Consider the following 18,791-nt stretch of genomic DNA (forward strand, 5'->3'; position numbering starts at 1 on the left):
AATTATGGGCTTTATTGTTGGTTTAAAACTGACAATAAAAGGTTTTAATATCGGTTGACAACCTACATTGAAGATCGTGTTATAAATGGTCTTTAATATCAGTTTTAAATCAACATTAAAGCCCATAATTAGTCCTTTTTTCAATTATTTTCCATTTTTTAAATGCCATTGTCCAATCCCTTTTTAATGTCGGTCAAAAAGTTAAAAACAACGTGTCCCTAAAACCAAGGTAATCAACTTGAACATGTACAAAATAAATTCTTAATTGCTTTCACAAATCCATAATAATAAGTCACAAAAGAGGAATTGGATGATAATTTAACTCTAAAACCAAGGTAATCAACAAATTACCAAAACTCATAAGGGTTACATGGCAAAATTAACATTTTTTAGATCCAAACAACTTTTATTGGTGTATAAAAAAAAGAGAGAACTTGTTGCCATTATATAGTGTTTTCCAAATAGTCTTTCAAGTACTCATTCGATATGTTCTCTCCACCATCTACCACAAATTTGATCCAAATCGAAAGCATGACTTCCTGCAAGCAGAGAAAAATGGACAAACAACATATAATAAGAATTTAACTATCCCACACAAAAGAATTTATGAAATTCAAGCTAGGAAGCTATGGAAAGACAACATTTAAACAACCACACAGAAGGTTGAGATATCATTTAAACAACCAACATTTAAACAATTACATTTTTGCACACATATACATATGTACATAAATTCTCAAAAATTTTTATTTTGAGTATTCATGGGAATTTGCAAAGAATGCTGAGATATCATATTCTTGTTATAAACTACCACACAGAAGCTCAAATCACATAATAAAAATCCAAAATATCACAAAAACATAAGCATAATCATATGAAGGAGGAAATGAGGAAACTAGCATCCAAAATCTAAAACTCACATGATCCAATGACGACAAAAATGAAGAATCCAAGAAGAATAGGGCCAACAGGGTAGTCCTTTCCCTTCTTTGTATCAATCTCAGGCACAATCCCTCCTCAAAATGTTCTTCTCGAACCATTCCACCTTCCAATTTGCAATGCATGTTAAACAAGAGAGAACAAAAAACTCGACGATGATAATGAAGAATTAACCTAACCCACAATGTATTAATAACGTACAAACTACCTTAATGCAATTGGATTCATGTAGACAAGTAATGCATAAACATAAACTACCAAATGATGCATAAGAAGTTCCACTACCATAAACCACTCAATGGAAATCATAAACAACTAAGCTATGACTACCATAACTGCAGGATAGTCACAACAATCCAACAGTGAATCTAAATCCAAAACTTTAGAACAAATAGACTTTTAAGATAAACTTCTTATAAATACTACCTTGTACTTGTTATTAATGTTGTTATGAAGTCTCTTTTGTGTTAGATACAGTTTCTCCACTTGTCAACCTTCTTAAAAAGAAAGAAAGGAAAAATGCAGAGATTAATCCCTAAACTAAATTCCAAGTATAAGCTCAAAGCAAACTAAAAAAAAGAAAGAAAGAAAGGGAAAATGCAATAGGATGATCCAATGTAGAATCACAAAAAAAAAAATGCATATGGAGAAAGACAATGATATTAGTTTAATTATCTCAAAATATGCACTATAAGTTGAAAGTCCTTACCATCACTTAGCTCTTGCTTTGTTCATAGGTTATTCATTCAGAGATCGACGCGACACGACAAGTGTGTCATTGTCTAAAACCTGACCTGACATTTGAAGGATGAAATAATGTACAATAAGTCAATACTCAAAGATAATAAATTTACACAAAACTGAGATATATCACAAATATTCTAATGATTTTCCATTTTGAAGTAAATAATTATTATGAAGGCCTCTAATGTTTCAAAACCAATAAGTTTGGTTAAAATACTTTATAAAATAAGTCCAATTGTTAAAGCTCATTCAGTACTTTAATGGTAATGACTGATGAATAGATTATATGCAAAAGAGAAGATGAGAGGATGCTTATAATATACCTTGAATAATAGAGTCATTTGGTAATTCATGGCAGGAAATTCACCTTGTAGTTGTATCTTTTAAAATGGCCAAGTCATTAACTTAAAGCCTCTTTCATGATTCATGGAATCTACAAAGAGCTTTTACTTACGGGGCTTCTAATTGAAAATTCACAGTTATAAAAGGAAGAAATAGAGGATGGACTTTAGGGGCTAAAAAGCAAGGAATTATCAAATATATATGTCAAGAAGAAGTGATTGATGAAGACTGCTATAAGCAAAAGTAGAGATTCTACATAGCTTAGCAGGTAAACATGCAAAAGTTCTAGAACAGCCTCTTGCTATTATATATGAAAGTGAACAAGATATTTTGCATTACAATACAAATAATTTCCTCTCTTTATCTAAGTGAACAATATTCACACCAAATCAAAAAGGACATAACTCTATAGTTTATGCCTAAGCTAACAATCATTTACATTGGCAGAGAACTAAATTAAATCACACCCTTCTTTTCATATTCTATGAACATAATAAAAAAATTCCAAAGCAAAAGAATAAGGGAAAAAGAAGGATTGAATACCTATGTCCTGAATGATTTGATTACATGTATCAACAACTTGTCCCCCGTTATCTGCCTCACTTTCTTTATCAGCTCATGCCTTGAAATCTTATGATCCTAGAATTCAGAAGCTCAACAAAATGAGATCACCATAGACATAAAAAGTTATTTTTCAAAATGGAAAACAAAAGAATTGGCCATATAGACAAAATAAGATATCAAATTTTATATATCTTGTAGACTTTGTGATACTTGGTGATCATAGCAACTTTAGTAGCAGTCAGAATCTTAGAGAGAACCGAAATCAGAGATGGAAATGACATCAACAAATTTCAGTTTTCAACAAACAAACACCTTAATCAACAAATTAGATTATCACGACATTAGAAACCCAACAAACAAACACCTTAATCAACAAATTTCAATTTTCAATCCATTTTTCGCAATCAACCAAAACGAAAATCTTAAAAAAAAAAAAAAAAAAAAAAAATACCAACATCAAGGGAAAGGACAAGCAAATAGTGAAAAAAGTAATCTAATAACTCACTGAGTATGACTAAGAGAGAGAATGGGAGATAGCTCTGAATCTACGGAACTCTACAGACCACACTGGATCGGAAAAGCTTAATTGGAAAAGTTGACACGAACAGACGGCACGAGAAGAATGCTATAGGATATCTAGTGGACCGGGCCACCCAGCCACATTGAATGGAATCTACGGACTCTACGGACGACGAACTCCATCATGTCGGTGACCCAAATCTACATATCCAACCAACGTCGGTGACAGAGACCACGATAACGATCAGGCAACGTTGTTGAAGACGACAGAGACCCACGACAACGATTGAATGACCGAGACCAACCACCGATGACAATAGAGACCCAAACAACGCCAGTGATGACAACGATCGGAACAATGACAACTTTAGTGATTCACACGACCAAGGAGAAGAAAGGGTTTGGTAAGAGATAGTGAAAGTAGAAAGAAGGTTTGGTTGAAATGAAAGAGATATTTTTTAATAAAGTAAGAAAAAAAAATAAATTTAGACCTTTAATGTCGGTTTTAAACCGACATTAAAGCCTATCTTCAATGTCGGTTTTAAACTAACATTAAAACCTATCTTCAATGTCGGTTTAAACCCGACATTAAAGGTCTGTTTTTTTAAAAACCGACATTATACATCCGATTTCACTTTTTCCAATCGACATTAAAGTCCAAAATTCTTGTGGTGGATCGATGGCTGGGTTGCCATTGTGGCTCTAATACCATGTTGATATTTGCAAATAACTAAAGAGAAATAGAGGAAAGGAAGAAGACGATAGATTGCTTAAAATAATGTTTTGTATTTTGTTTTCTATTTTGTATTACCCGTAGGGGGAAATATATACACGTAAAGGGAATCAATATTATTACAGATACCACACGTGTAGAGTAATAATAGGTTTGATATAATAACAGAATAGAGTGAGGAAAAGGGTCAGGTGAGGAACGCTACATCACATACCACGTCAAGGTCAACCATGGCTGACTCATCGATTGATCGCTTTGTCATAGGTCTTGACAAATCAAACCTTTAACCTTAGGATTATTGGTACAATTTTTTTTCAGTTGAACTACTAAAATATTTGTCATATATTTAATTCGAATTTTTTATTTTGGTTTTCTTTCAAGTTAAACAAAAAAGGGGAAAAATCACATTACTTAAGCTTCAACGTTTATCACCTGCACCGTTTACACCTAGTGTTTGGAACTCTTGACAATTTTGACATCCAATGGTGTATTACCTTATAAAAATTCATATCTATTGATCAAATTTATGGTAATAGTGCAACACGAAAAAAAAAGTTACTTATCCGATTTTTTAACCCGATTTATTAAAAAAAATAAATCGTTTGAATTTTAAATGAGATTCACTATTTTGATAGTTTTCTCCATATCTATAAGATCAATCGAAAATCTGTATTTTAATTCTGAACTTCTCTTCATCAGTTTTGGACATTCTTTTCTTGATTTGAATCCATTTCTTGGCAAGTGCAAGCTTGAAATTGGTAGTTGTATTAATCTAGGGGAGTAACCAGCACTAACAATTAGTACTGAGGTCACCTGTAATTACTTTCAAATCAGTGGTTCTTCTACAACGCACTACTTTATGACATCTTATTCTAATATGCAAATACAAAAAAAAAAAAAAAAAAAAAAAAAAAAATCAAGATGTACTTTCAACTATGCTCCTTTAGTAATTCAATACATTAGATATTTTAGTATCATTGGGTAGCCTTTTTTCTCTATCTTTTGTATAAATTCAATCAATGTGTATATAATCAACTTTTAACTTTTCTATAACAAATTTGTAATTCTCATGTGAATGAATTTGGTCTCTTTTTTTTTTTCCAACTTAATTAAAAGCTTCATGGGAATCCTTCTAATATAGGGTTTGTGCATGGGATGCCAAATTTGTACCATCAATTTTACCATTACTATTTTATTCCAAAGAAGATTGAATTGTCACTCTTGACTCTTCACATTCAAATAATAATAATAAAAATAAATAAATAAATAAGCATATATGCATTCTATAAATGGGTTTGGATCTTTTTGTTAGTTTTGCGATCTAAAATTTAGATAAAATGTTCCACTCTTAATTTTAAACTTGAAATTTTAGTATTGCAATTTTTACAACCATATGGTTATGTTTTTATTTTCAAACTTTGTTAAAAGGGTATCTACATATGATTTCAATGAATTATAAAACATATGTATATATGGTTTCAGATTGATAAGATTTTAGAGAAATACAACTAACTTGACGGGTTATGTTAAAATTTTGTATTTTTGGGAAGTTTGATTGTTCAATAATCAAGGTTTTATTAAGGCAAGATTTGATATGCTATTGAAACTAGCTAGTAGATTTGGAGATGTTCATATTATTTAAAGAAAAATAAAATAAATGAGTGGTGATTAGGGTGAAATTAAATGAAAATTTGGAATGGAAACATTTAACTAAATTTAGGGCCTAATTTAATAAAATTGAAAGTTTAGGATCAAAAGTTAGACAAAATGTATGACAAAGTTTAAGGATGAAAATTTGAAAATTTTGCTAAGTACGTAGATCTCTTAGTCAACATCTGTATTTAATTATTTATGTGAAAATAATGAAAAACATAATTATTTAAAATACATTTTAAGAATACAAAATTATCCCATTTTTAACCATCACAACCTTAAATAACCATTGCAATTTTTACCATTTCAAATGAAAGTCTCATAAAATATTGATATTAAAGCAATTATCAAAATTTAATATTCAAAATGTACCATTATATTATCAATATCGAGATTCAAATTAAGATGATCTATTTTGATAAAATCTAGAGCTAAAATTGATACATTATTTAAATTTGGGCACAAAAATAACATTTTCCTTTTTTTAAAAAAAAATAATAGAATAGGAGAAGGAGAAAAAAAAAGGCAATTGAAACACGTAAATTGCAGTCCCCACAAGCATTTTGGCATCACAGAGCCTGTAGGGTGCGACATAGCCTTTAGTCTCAGATCCAATCGGAAAAAATGCTTAGAGACTTTCCCTCTCACGGAGGACCCGCCGCCCCCACCGCCGGACCCACCACCCCACCGCCACCGCCAACCAAAAAAAAAAAAAGAAGAAAGCACCAAAAAATACTTTTAATTTTCCTGACAGGTCAACGACTTCAGGACAATCTTGACAAGAGAATGGCGTTGACTTTCAAACTCATCCTGCCAACCACCAATGTCAAACTTCTATTTTTTTTCTTTCCACACATCCCCATAAAATAATATTAATAAAATAAATTGAAGAATAATCTCTCTATATACACACACGTAGAAGAGAGGTTAACAATCACTTTTCATCTTTGAATTTTTTTTAGAATAACAATTTAGTTCCTGAATATTGGTTTGTAATGATTTAATTAATGTATTTTCAATTTTATAACGATTTGGTCCCTAAATTTTAATATATAATAATTTAGTTTTTGTACTTTAAAAATTGTAACAATTTAGTCTCTCATGTAAAAATTTAATCAAAATTCGTGATGTAGACTTTATATTTTGCAAAAATATTGAATCTCTATTCAACTTTAACGGTTTATTTATGCATAAAATCTCATTAAATCTTATCATTAATTTCTACAATAATAATTAAAATGTTACAAATTTTAAAGTATAAGGACTAAATTATTTCATAGTAAAGTTCGAAGATTAAATTGTTACAAAATTTAAAGTATAAGGACTAAATTGTTATAAACCAAAGTTAGGGATCAAATCGTTACTTCTATAAAAGTTTAGGGACTAAAAGTGATTTTTAACCGATATATATATATATATTATTTTCAATTTCTACTCCTTTCATTTTTCCCTTGTTTTGGGTTTTAGGCTTTTAGCTCTATAATTTGTTAAATTTAGTTTTGGTGGTATAAAATTTAAATTGCCTAAGCTAATTTGAAAACCATATATCTAAACAAGGTTAAAAAATACTTTTGGTCCTTAAATTTTTATGAAAGTAACTATTTAATCCTTGAACTTTAGTTTGTGACAATTTAGTCCATGTACTATCAATTTTATAACAATTTAGTCATTGAACTTTAGTATGTAACAATTTAGTCATTGTATTTTCAAAATTGTAACAATTTAGTTCCTAATATAAAAAAATTCATCAAAATTTTATATGAATTTTTAATAATTTATGATGTAGACTTTTTATGTGTAAAAATTTTGAGTCCCTAATTAGTTTAATAGTTTATTTATGCATAAAATCTCATTAAACCTTAACATTAATTTTTACAATATGGACTAAATCATTGCAAATTCTAAATTATAATGACTAAGTTGTTACATTGTAAAATTTAAGAACTAAATTATTACAAAATTGAAAATAGAGGGACTAAATCGTTACAAATCAAAATTTAGGGACTAAATTGTTATTTCTATGAAAATTTATGAACCGAAAGTTATTTTTAAGTTCTCAACAAACTTGTTGTGTGAAATAAGTATATATTGAGTTATGGGGCCAAACTATACATTTCTATAAGGAGTAAATAATGCACAATTAAACTTTTTTATATTATAATAATTTTCATTTTAAAAATATAGAGAGATAAAATTGACAAGAAAACATGAAAATTTGATGTTATACCATTTTCTTGATCTAGGAAAAATATTAAGAAACAATAATGATCTCCTATTGCCTTTTTTGTTTCATTGTATTCCATTATCAAACCCATATTTGACTTTTATTATTTGAGATATATATAGATGATAGAACTATTATAAATTCAAATTCTTGCAATGTTACTAGATTTCATTTGAAAACTAATGTAACTATTTGTCAACTTTTCATAATTTCATAAGATGAGTAAATAATGTAAATTTAAACATCTTTATATTATAATATTTTACATTTTAAAAACCTAAAGAGATAAAGAAATCATGAAAATCTTGATATTGAACCCGTTGGGATTGCTTAAGAAAAAGTATTTTTCAAAAAACTCATTTTTATTTAAACACTTTTGACAAAAATGGTTGAAAATACACTTTAAAAACTATTTTGAGCAATCACATCAATTTTTTTTCTAAAATAACTTATTTTTTAAATTAAATACTTAAAAATACATTTAAAACGCACCTGCGGTTTATACAATTTTCTTGATCTAAAACCATTCGAGAGGGACAATAATTGTCTCTTCCTTCATTTCATTGTTTCATTTATAAAACATATACTTATAAATTGAGCTACCTTCGTGTTGGCGAGGATGGTATATTTATAAATTCAAATGAATCTCTTTTTAATAACTATTTTGTATTATTGTAGCAGAGAGAAAGAGAAAGAGAGTTGACTAGTTTTAAGACTTTTGACTAGGAAGTCACACATAGGTCATAATTAGATTGCATCATCTCCTCTCTATTATAAGGTTTGACTTTGGAACATGTATATTTGTAATGTCTTTATCTAAATATGTATTAATTGGACCAAGGCCCATATGTATTTAATTTTCCTTTTGTTTTTAACTAAAGAGACAAAAAATGTCAATTTGATTGTTTTGGTCCCTTGAATAATCCAAATTTTAGACATTATAAGATATGCTGTATATATGACCAAAAAAAAAAAAAAAAACTTCCACTTATTTAACATCTTTCAACAATAATTTTTAAATTGTCGGTTCCTAATTTATTTGATTCGTGCAAATATATAGTAGTATCAAATGAATATTATGCTCTGAAGCACGACTATATGATACAGATACGACGATTCGTCAATTTCTAAAAAATTAAAATACGGATACATTTAAGGATGCATCATTTTTTATATATATATTTCTAAAAAATGAGTATACTGATACGTTGAAGATACATTTTTTTTCTTTTAAAAAAATCTAGGATATAAATGAATTTAGCATACAAGTTAATAACAATAGCACAAAATAGAAAATAACATCTAAGATGTTGAAGTATAATAGTTAATAAAATGCAATAGAAAAATTACTCATATTTCAAAGAAGAAGAAGAAGAAGATTTGAGGTAGAAGTATGAAAATAAACGAATAATTTCTTCATTGAACTGTTGAAGATATCCAAATGGTTTATATTTTGGTGGACTTTGTAGAGACTCAAATGTGAAGATGGAGATTAGCCGATTCTAGTTTAGGGTTTGGTCCGTTATTTATTTAATTTTTCCTTTTAGTTTTGGACTCAAGTAGTGAGCTTTTTAAATAAGTTGTCTAGTTTTAGATTGAGAAAGATTAGATGAGTTGCTTGTCTTTTTTCTTTAAAAAAAGGTATGCATAGAAACAGATACATCAAATCACGTGTCAGATACGTATATGAGAAGTATCGATATCCGATACGTATCTGATACTGATTCTTTGCCCCACATGAAATATCTGTGCTTCATAGATATTATGTATTCGTGTAGATGTTAAAAATACGTATATTTCTAACTTCTAAGAAAATGTACATTTCATTTCTAATTATCTCATTTAAAAAATTCTCATTTATATGTATTTTTTCCGACAAATCTCGAGTAGAAAATCAAACAATTGATCTTTATAATAATAATATGTGTTTTATTCCGTGAGTTAGGTTCCAAATGATTTATATAAATATTTTTCCTTTCTAACATATATGTGTACGAAAATCACTTTTGGGTATAATACACTAGAGTTCAATTGGATTGATTTGAGAAAAAAATGTTTCAAAAACCTCATTTTTATTTAAACATTTTTTTTTTTTTTATAAAAAACTAATTAAAATACAATTGAAAAGTTATTTTGAATGATTGTCAAATACTTGAATTTCTTTCAAAAATAACTTATTTTTTAAATTAAACACTTGGAAATATATTCCAAACATACCCTAAATTTTTAAGTGGAATTATATAGTAATTTATATATGTATTATTAAAAGCACATATAATTGCTCTAGAAAAAACACATATAACTATCATTATATATATGTGCATAATATTTCAATAATACGATAATTCTCTTAATTTTTGTTATTTACATTATTTTAATCATAACTTTTTAGTCAACATAAATATACTTAAAAAAAATAAAACAGTTATTACTACACTTGAGATCAAAAAGTAGAAAACTGACTTATCGTGTACGTACAAAATAAAGGAAAGACCTAAGGTTTTTCAGTTGAAATAATTAACTAAAAGAACTTCATGACATCAAATCGAACATAGTTTCACATGATACACATTAATTAGTGTGGCCAATTAGTAGGAGCTTCTACTTTATTTATTTATTATATTTGAAGAGCTTTTACTTTACTATTTGCGTCTATATTGTTTTTGTGTCAATTAATTATTGAATTCTTAACCAAATTTTAAACTATTGATAAAAGTAGATAACAAATAGAAAAATTTGGAGGTAGAAATTATTAAGAACAATGGACCTCCACAACAATATGATATTTATCCATTTTGGACATAAATCTTCATGGCTTTACTTTTGTACCACCACAAAAGATCTTATATGAATGAAGATAAATCTGCTCATTTATATACCCATAATCATTTTCTTCTTTAATCAAGGTGGGATTTTGTTCGTACTCTAGCAAACATAATGTTCATAGGCTTAATTTTAAAAAATAAAAACAAAAAATTCAATGCTTATCAAACAGGGACTTAATAATTTAAAATACAATTTTTTAATTCATGAGTATATATATATATTATTAATATAAGTAATAACTAAAAATGAAACAACAATAGAGAAAAGCAAAAAAAAATTTGTGAAAGTTGTGAAGTAATATTAATAATACAAATATATAGAGATTATGTATGAGTTCAATTTATTGCATCACATGCCGGTGTTCGCATGAATAAAACCGAATATCTGCTGAACTGAACTTGCTATATCTTCAGCTGTGAATCTTGACTCATTTGCTATCTGTCAATTATCATAATCAAAATAAATCATTTTATAATTATAAAAAATCCACACTATTATTTGAATTGATATAAATCCCCATTCCTTTTAATTTCCTTTACACTTTGTTTTTTAATTAATACCAAAACTGTATATTCTATCAATTAGTTACAAATTAAAATATGGATTGGACAAATTCATTCAATCATATAGAAAATGTTTTCAGTTCTAAAAATGTATATGAAATGTCACATCAACAAATAAGAACAAATTTTTTAAAAAAAATATTTGAGTGTAGCCTGAACTACCATCGATGTACATGTGTCATATGACAATTCTCTTATTATATTTTTACATTAAAAAAAAAAAAAGAAGCATTGCCTTTTATTTATTTATTTATTTATTATTATTATTATTTTAATGTTTTTGCAGGCTCGACATTGAAAAAACAATTAATAAGATGTTTAATCAAAGAAGTGATGTAAAAGAATAAAAAAAAAATTGAGCTTTTTTTTGGGGGTGGGGGGATTGATAAAGAACTTTTCCTTATTTAAAACAAAATAAACTTCTATAAAAACGTTGCTTCTGTTTAATAACTATTCGATTTCATTTTTAATTTTTGTAAACTAAGGACATGTTTGGATTATCATTTTTATATAAATTCTTTTGATAAAATAATCGTTTAAAATATATTTTCGAAATATTTCAAAAACTATTATGAGTAATTGTCAAAATCTTCTCTTTTTTCAAAATAACTTATTTTCAAAACTAACCACTTGAAAATTTAGTTTTGAAAATTTAAACAAAACACATCTTAAGTTTTTAAACACCACCATCACTTATTATTTTTTTTTATTAGTTATATACTAGATGTTTTCAAAATCTAAACCATAAATTTGAAAACTAATGTCCTGTTTGATAACCCTATTGTCTTTTTGTTTTTGTTTTTGAGAAATAAGCCTATATACACTACTTTCACTTTCAAATTTCTTCCTTCATTATCTACTTTTTACCAATGATTTAAAAAATCAAGTCAAAATTTGAAAACTAAAAGAGTAACTTTTAAAACTTTTTTTATTTTTGTAATTTGGCTAAGAATTCAATCATTATACTTAATAAAGATGTAAAATATTGTAAGAAATATGGGGTAGAAATAAACTTAATTTTTAAAAACCAAAAACAATTGAATGGACCTTAACAAACAAGTTTGATTAGTTAACTATTTATTCAATAGCTTGGTTTTTAAAAACAATGGGAGAAAATGGATAACAAGGCATAAACACTAGGTTTATAAGTGTAATTTAAAAATTCAAATGATTATAAAACGAAAGTATTAATCAAAGGGGGAAAAAAATAAAATTTTGAAAAACTAAATCAAATTAAAAACGAGTGAAAAAAAAAAAAAAGATTATTGTTCTAACCTTGACGTTGAAAGAATAAAGAACAGTCTGTTCAATGGTGGTGATATTTGTGTGAAGAATATTTAGTTGAAGATCTTCGAGAGCAGCGATGGCTTTGATGAGCTGTCCCGGTCGTCTTCTTGACAGGATTTTTATCATAGCGTCAAACCCTACTACTTTCACTTCCACGTCAGCAAGGCACGATTTGCTTTCCGCTGTCGTTTCGAATATTTGCCCGTCGTTTTGATGACCTGGAAAATTACCTGCTCCCGGTGCCAGAAATGGCGGTTGCTGCGGCGGCGGTGCGTCCGCGGCCTGCACTAGTGGTGGTTCTCCTAAGAGACGACGTCGTTTTTGGGATTCTAGACATTGCAGGAGTTGCTCTAGCTCTCTTACGAACTCGATTGCTCCGCCTATTATGGAAGCTTGATCTCCCTACAGTTTGTAAATTTAATTTAATTAATTTAATGGGCTTTGGTTTGTAATTAACTTTAACACACTCTTTAAAAAAAAACGTTTTAAATTTAAAAGTTTTTTTTTTATAAAAAAAAAAAAATTGGGTTCTTCAAGAATTTCAGTTAAAAGAAATTTTCTCTCTAAATCAACATAAACATCATTCAAACTGGTTAAAATTATTAAAACATCAAATGGATTATTCAATTAAAAAATTTATTAAAAGATTATATTTGTTTTCTCATTAGTTTTCTTTAAATGATTTTCTATTTTAGAGATTTAATTTAAAAAATTAACAGAAAAATTCTTTAAAAGCAATTTTTTAGGCTTGATAACCTCTTAGTTTTTTATTTTAAATTTTTGAAAATTAATCCTATATAAATACCTTTCTCAACCAAAATTCTTGGAACTTCTTGCAAATGTTTTAAAAAATCATGTTAAAATTTGAAAACTAAAAAAATGGTTTTCAAACACATGTTAAAAAAATTCTCTTTGTTTTCAGAATCTGATTTGAACTTTGAAAATACCTATAAGAAACTCATCAGGAAAAGTAAACATAATTTTTTTTTCAAAACAAAATCACAAATGGGTTTTTTTTTTAATTCTCTCAACAATCTCTCTCACTCAAGCATGGAAAATTAGATTTTTTTTTTTTTTTTTTTTTTTTTTTTTTTATAAAGAAAATGCAATTAGAAAATGACATGTTTTCTTTTTTCTTTTTTCAAATTTTTTTAAAAAAAAAGGAAAAAAAGGAAAAAGAAACATACCCTTTGAACGTAAGAACCAGGCATGAGAGAGCGCAAAACTCGAAGATGTTCATTCATTTGCTTCCTTCGATTTCTCTCAACCGCAATATGTGTCATCCTTTGGCTCTCCACTTCTTCACTTGTCTTCACCGTCCGTCCTCTTTTCCTTTTATTACCATTATTATTATNCTCAACCGCAATATGTGTCATCCTTTGGCTCTCCACTTCTTCACTTGTCTTCACCGTCCGTCCTCTTTTCCTTTTATTACCATTATTATTATTATTATTATTATTATTATTATTATTATTATTCCTAAAATTCTCCTCCTCTTCTAATTCCCCTACAATTAATCTCCCTTCCATCTCCGCCGCTTCCTCCTCTCCAGCTACCGCCGTCTCCTCCGCCCTCTCATTATTTAAAACCGGGAACTTCAGGAAATAGACCGGGTCGATACCTGGCGGTTCGTCATCATCGTCGAACCGGTTGAGACTGAGCTTCGGACCGAAGTCGGCAAACTGCATAACCTCGGCAAAGCTGAGCTTGTCCGGAGAGGTTATTGGCTGCAGCGGCGGAGGGTTAGCCGGAAAGTAGGTGAGGATTCCGGTGGTGTTGTCTGCGGAGGCTTCGAAAGGGCGAGACCTCATGAACTGGTCTTGGTTATTGTAGAGATCTTGGTGGCTGGAGAAACTTGGAGGCATAGCAGCTTCGTTCTGTGGAAAAATATAATATGCTTCAAATTAAAATTGTGGGATTTAGAGGGGAAAAATAAGAAAAATAAGAAAAAATCATAATTGATATTTTTATTATTGTTTGTTACGTGGGACCACTAACTATATTTTTTTTATGGCTGGATTGAAATTCTTAGAGAAAATAGAAATATTTATGTAAGATTTTGTTGTTTGTTGTAATAATATATTTATATATATAAAAAAAAAAAATCTTTTTTTATATATAAAAATATGTTAGAAAAAAGTTAGAATCGAAGAAGATTCTTGGGTTTCGAAACCTTACCTCCCGCCTTGTTAAATTTAAAAAAAAAAAAGAAGAGTATTTTTCAAATTTAGAAAAATGAGTAAATTATTTATAAATATAACCAAACATAATATCTATTACAGATAAATCGTGATAGGTTGCGATAGACATATCGAGGTGTGATAGATATCTATCACAGTCTACATTTTTCTATACTTAAAAATATTTTTAGCAATTTACTAATTAAAACAATCATCCTTTAAAAAAACAATGGAAAAATATCAATTTAAATCCTTGAAACTTGATAGTTATATTAATTTAAACCTTAAACTTTCGTAAGTGTAGTAATTTGTACTCTTCATTAGTTTATGTTTGGATAAACATCATATTGAACTTATAACTTTATCAATTTAACTTCTAAATTTTCATAAATGAATCAATTTAGACTTTCAATTAAGATTTTCTTTGAAAATTGTCTTTACATCAATTATAATCCTCCATTTTATTAATTCAATATTTGAAGAAATCTACTCACTTGCAAGAATTAAATACATTGATGATTTTTAAATGTAATTTTAATAAATAGTCTAAATTGATTCACAATTGAAAAGAATAATTTGAAACAATTATATATTTTTCATGATATTTTTCAAAATAAGTTTGAAGAATGATGTTAATTAATCCACTTACGACAGAGTTAAAATTAATACAATTAAAAATTTTTTGGAGAGTAGATTACAATTTTCTCAAAAATATATAATATAATAAAAATAAGGGTACACAATTACAATCTACAAATAGAGAGATACGAAAATGTGATATTTTGTTAATTTTAGTTTATTTACTTTTAAAATATTTGTTTTTATTTCTAATTTTTTTAATAAAAAAAAAAATTTGGTCCATATTTGTAAAATTTTAATATGTAAAATTTACTTGAAAAAAAAAACTAATATAAAATTATGATAAACCATAAATAAAAAGAGATAAAAGGATCAAAAGAGTCACTTTTTCGAAAGTCTACTACAATGAAGATTTTCCAGATGCAAGAAACTCAAATGAATAAGATTATTTAAATAAAAGAGATGATAAATACCTCACCGATGATTCAAAAGAAACAATCATTTTGAAAATACATAAATTAAAACGAACAGAAGCCAAAAGTACAAAAATTAAAATAAACGTAGGTAATACAAAAACTACATAACATAGTATAAAAACTCCATTAAAGAGAAAAAAAAGTGAGGAATTGAAAAGAGAATATAGAAGGAAAAGAAGGGTATAGTTACCGAGTAGTTATCGTCTTTCTCCATTGGGTTTACTATATGCATATATGCATACAACACACCAAACTTTAATCGAACCAACTCAATTTCTATGCTCTTTTTCACCTCAAGACAATTTTCACTTTCCTCCTAACTTTTTTCCCCCACCTGAAAAACAAGCCATAAAAAATAATTGTAATTATTATAATTTAATTTTAAAAAACAAAAAAGAAAAAAAGAAAAAAGAGAAAAACCCACCAGGCAACAAAGTGGGTGGGGAATTCAGAAGGGGGGGCAGGTGGAAATTTTGTAAATGGTGGAGGGTTTTATAGAAATAATTAGAAAGAAGAGAGGAGGAGCCTGAGGGGATAAATAATAAAGTGAAAGTTTGGAACTTGAAAGTTTTAAATTCAGCTCACATTTTCACCTCCTTTTATTAATGTGTGTCACACTCATAAGGCTTAACAACGCTCTTCACTTTTCATGAACCTTATTATGAAGAGCCACCATCCTTCTTTTTCAATTTTCATCTTCTTCAATCTTGATTATTATCTACATATATATCTCCAATCTATCATCATTTTCTACTTTAGTCTATCTATTTTTAAATGTATGAATTTTATTTTATTTTAAAAAAAATACTTATTAACACTGATTGACTTTTATCAGCATCTATCACATACTATCAATGATAAATTTCTATTCGTTTTTTTCATCAATAGATACTTATAGTCTTCTGTTAGCATCTGTTAGCCTTTATAAAAAGAGATTAAATTTTTTTATTTTGTGTAAATAATTTTTCTTATTTTTCTATTTTTTTTTTAATAAATCTTAAAACTAGTTATGATCATTTTTTATTGTTAATTTTTCAATTAAAAAATTACATTAACTTTCACTTTATAAACTTTGTCCTTGCTTGAAAATTATTATTATTTAACATATTATGATTAGAAAAAAACTCCAAAGGACTAAGATTAAGATTTAATGAAGTGAAGTTTTAAAAAATATAGTTGGTTTCTTCTCTTTTCAAGTTTTATTTATTATTACATCAATACTTTCCGAGAACTTAGGATAAAATACTAAAATTATTCTCTCTTTACACAAAATTTTAATTTTAAAAAATTGAGAACAATAAGTTTAAAAAACAACAAAATTATACATCATGGTTGTAATCCCTATGGTTAAAATCATTATGACAATAAAATTAACTAAACACAAACTAGATTTATAATTTAATTCAAGTATTGATTGAATACTAACATAAGAAAAAGGTTGACAAATATTTATCCAATTCACAATTTAAGAAAATAAATAACTCAAATTTAAACAAGATCGACCTAGTTCAACTTAGCTCAACTAGTTTAAACATATAACGTCAACAAAAAGATTAGAAATTCAATTCCTACCCTTCAACAATATGTTGAACTTAAAAAGAAAAAAAAATTCTTGCAAGATTGTTCTCCCATTCTTATACTTCCAAGAAGAAAAAACATACAAAGTTGGTGAATTATTTCCAGTACTACAATAATATAAAAATAATGATATGCAGTTTTAGTCCTAAAACTCAAAACCAGTAGAAAGTATCTAAGGCCCTGCCCTATTTTACAGACATCTCTTCAAGTTTAAGATATGCTGAAATTGATACAGATCACTATAATGTGACTAACAAACTTGTACCGTATGTATGAAGGATAAACAATATGGTTATTAAGGGCCTATAAATTTTTTTTAATCCACATCCAACCATTATCACGTGATGGTTTCTTCTTCTTCTTATCTTTTTCGTGAGTCGAAACTTATTCAATATGGAATTTAGCTAGTTTACGACTATTCTCGTCTATTGACAGCTGTCTTTGACACTAGCGACTGCGTTTATACTACTAAAATACCGAAAACTTTTGGGTCGCATTCTATGTATCACATGAAATTGAATTAATAAGATATACATCAGCTTGAAACAGGTAAGAGTGGCTAATTAAAGTAAAGTTGGGGAAGCACCATTTACAAAGTTAATCACATGATACAAGTGAACCCCCAAGCAAATTGGAGGAAGATCTTTACTCATGAAAAGAAGTGATGAAAGTGATGGTCAAATTAAACACCTGAGAGCAGAACACAGTATAGGTTAACAAATTCCATTCACGTAAGGTCATCCCGAGAGCTCTTAATATTTCTAATCAGTTCTCTCATTATTGTGGATTGAACTAACACTGCTAAAAACTAGCAACAAGAAACTTCAAAATGACAAGAACATCCACCACGTCCCAAAAAAAAAAAAAAAGAATGATGGAATTCTCACAATGTAATATAACAAAGAATCTGGTGAAGAATAGCACTGGTTGTGGCCTTCCATAAGAGGCATTGAATATAAGATATTGAATAGGTTAAGAAAACAGAACAAAAACAAAATTGGTAGGGTGTCAATGAAGGAGGGTACGAGACCGTATCCTACTACCATAACTAGTGCAAAATCTTGTTGTTGTATATATCCATTGCGTTCGATGTGGTTAACATGAACTATGCTAGAATGACTACGTGTTGAACTAATTATGCGCTCAGTTGTAATTAATCATGTACTGATCACAAGTTTCTTATAAATTACCTAGTATAAACAACCTACAAGTTTTTCGGTGTGAGTCGAAGGTCGAACTCAAGAATTTGTAACTGCGAATGCTTGGAGAATAACGTGTATGTGGCAAAGACTAAAATAATTGTAGTAGAGTAAAACAATCATGCAATTAAGGAAGCTATGCGATGAAGTTATCTAACAGGCAAAGGACACTTTGAGTTTAATTCTGAGAGAACTTAGATAGGCAACAACTTAAATGTGTGTCAAATGTATGGATAAGCAGGGTTTGGGGGGAAGTCAATACCACATCCCTAAGTTTAGTTCCAAGGTTAATCCTAGCTCGCAACATTCGTTCATCGCACACCTCTCGGTGGCCATCCACATTTGTCATATCTCTATGACACATGAATGATGTTGAGTTGAGCAT

General features: G+C 28.3%; 1 protein-coding gene and 1 long non-coding RNA gene across 3 annotated transcripts; both read right to left on the reverse strand.

Annotated features, from left to right (window-relative positions):
• Positions 1-245: 245 nt before the first annotated feature.
• On the reverse strand, positions 246-3,209 carry LOC120077883. 2 transcript variants are annotated; one of them, XR_005481863.1, is made up of 6 exons: positions 3,095-3,209; positions 2,569-2,664; positions 1,649-1,733; positions 1,366-1,433; positions 921-1,045; positions 246-539 (listed from the first exon to the last, which is right to left on the reverse strand). It is a non-coding gene; the product is annotated as an uncharacterized LOC120077883 (long non-coding RNA). The 2 variants fall into 2 exon arrangements; XR_005481860.1 differs by lacking the exon at positions 1,366-1,433.
• Positions 3,210-10,736: 7,527 nt separating this feature from the next.
• Positions 10,737-16,206, reverse strand: LOC120077808 (transcription factor FAMA). Its single transcript, XM_039031899.1, has 6 exons — positions 16,054-16,206; positions 15,820-15,963; positions 13,830-14,271; positions 13,582-13,736; positions 12,383-12,796; positions 10,737-10,982 (listed from the first exon to the last, which is right to left on the reverse strand). Exons 2-6 carry the CDS (start codon positions 15,859-15,861, stop codon positions 10,893-10,895), a joined length of 1,143 nt encoding a protein of 380 aa, XP_038887827.1. The 5' UTR covers positions 15,862-15,963; positions 16,054-16,206; the 3' UTR covers positions 10,737-10,892.
• Between the last annotated feature and the right edge of the window lie 2,585 nt (positions 16,207-18,791).

The sequence above is a fragment of the Benincasa hispida genome, chromosome 1 (genome assembly GCF_009727055.1).
Source record: "Benincasa hispida cultivar B227 chromosome 1, ASM972705v1, whole genome shotgun sequence".
NCBI lineage: Eukaryota > Viridiplantae > Streptophyta > Magnoliopsida > Cucurbitales > Cucurbitaceae > Benincasa > Benincasa hispida.

Bases quoted from the DNA above. Each gene is read 5' to 3' on its own strand.
- LOC120077808 (XM_039031899.1), bottom strand. From the start codon at position 15,861: ATGCATATAGTAAACCCAATGGAGAAAGACGATAACTACTCG. The intron at 14,272-15,819 runs GTAACTATACCC...ATTTTTCCACAG, and splicing joins AGAAAGACGATAACTACTCG to AACGAAGCTGCTATGCCTCC. The intron at 10,983-12,382 runs GTTAGAACAATA...GATAATTGACAG, and splicing joins TTTATTCTTTCAACGTCAAG to ATAGCAAATGAGTCAAGATT.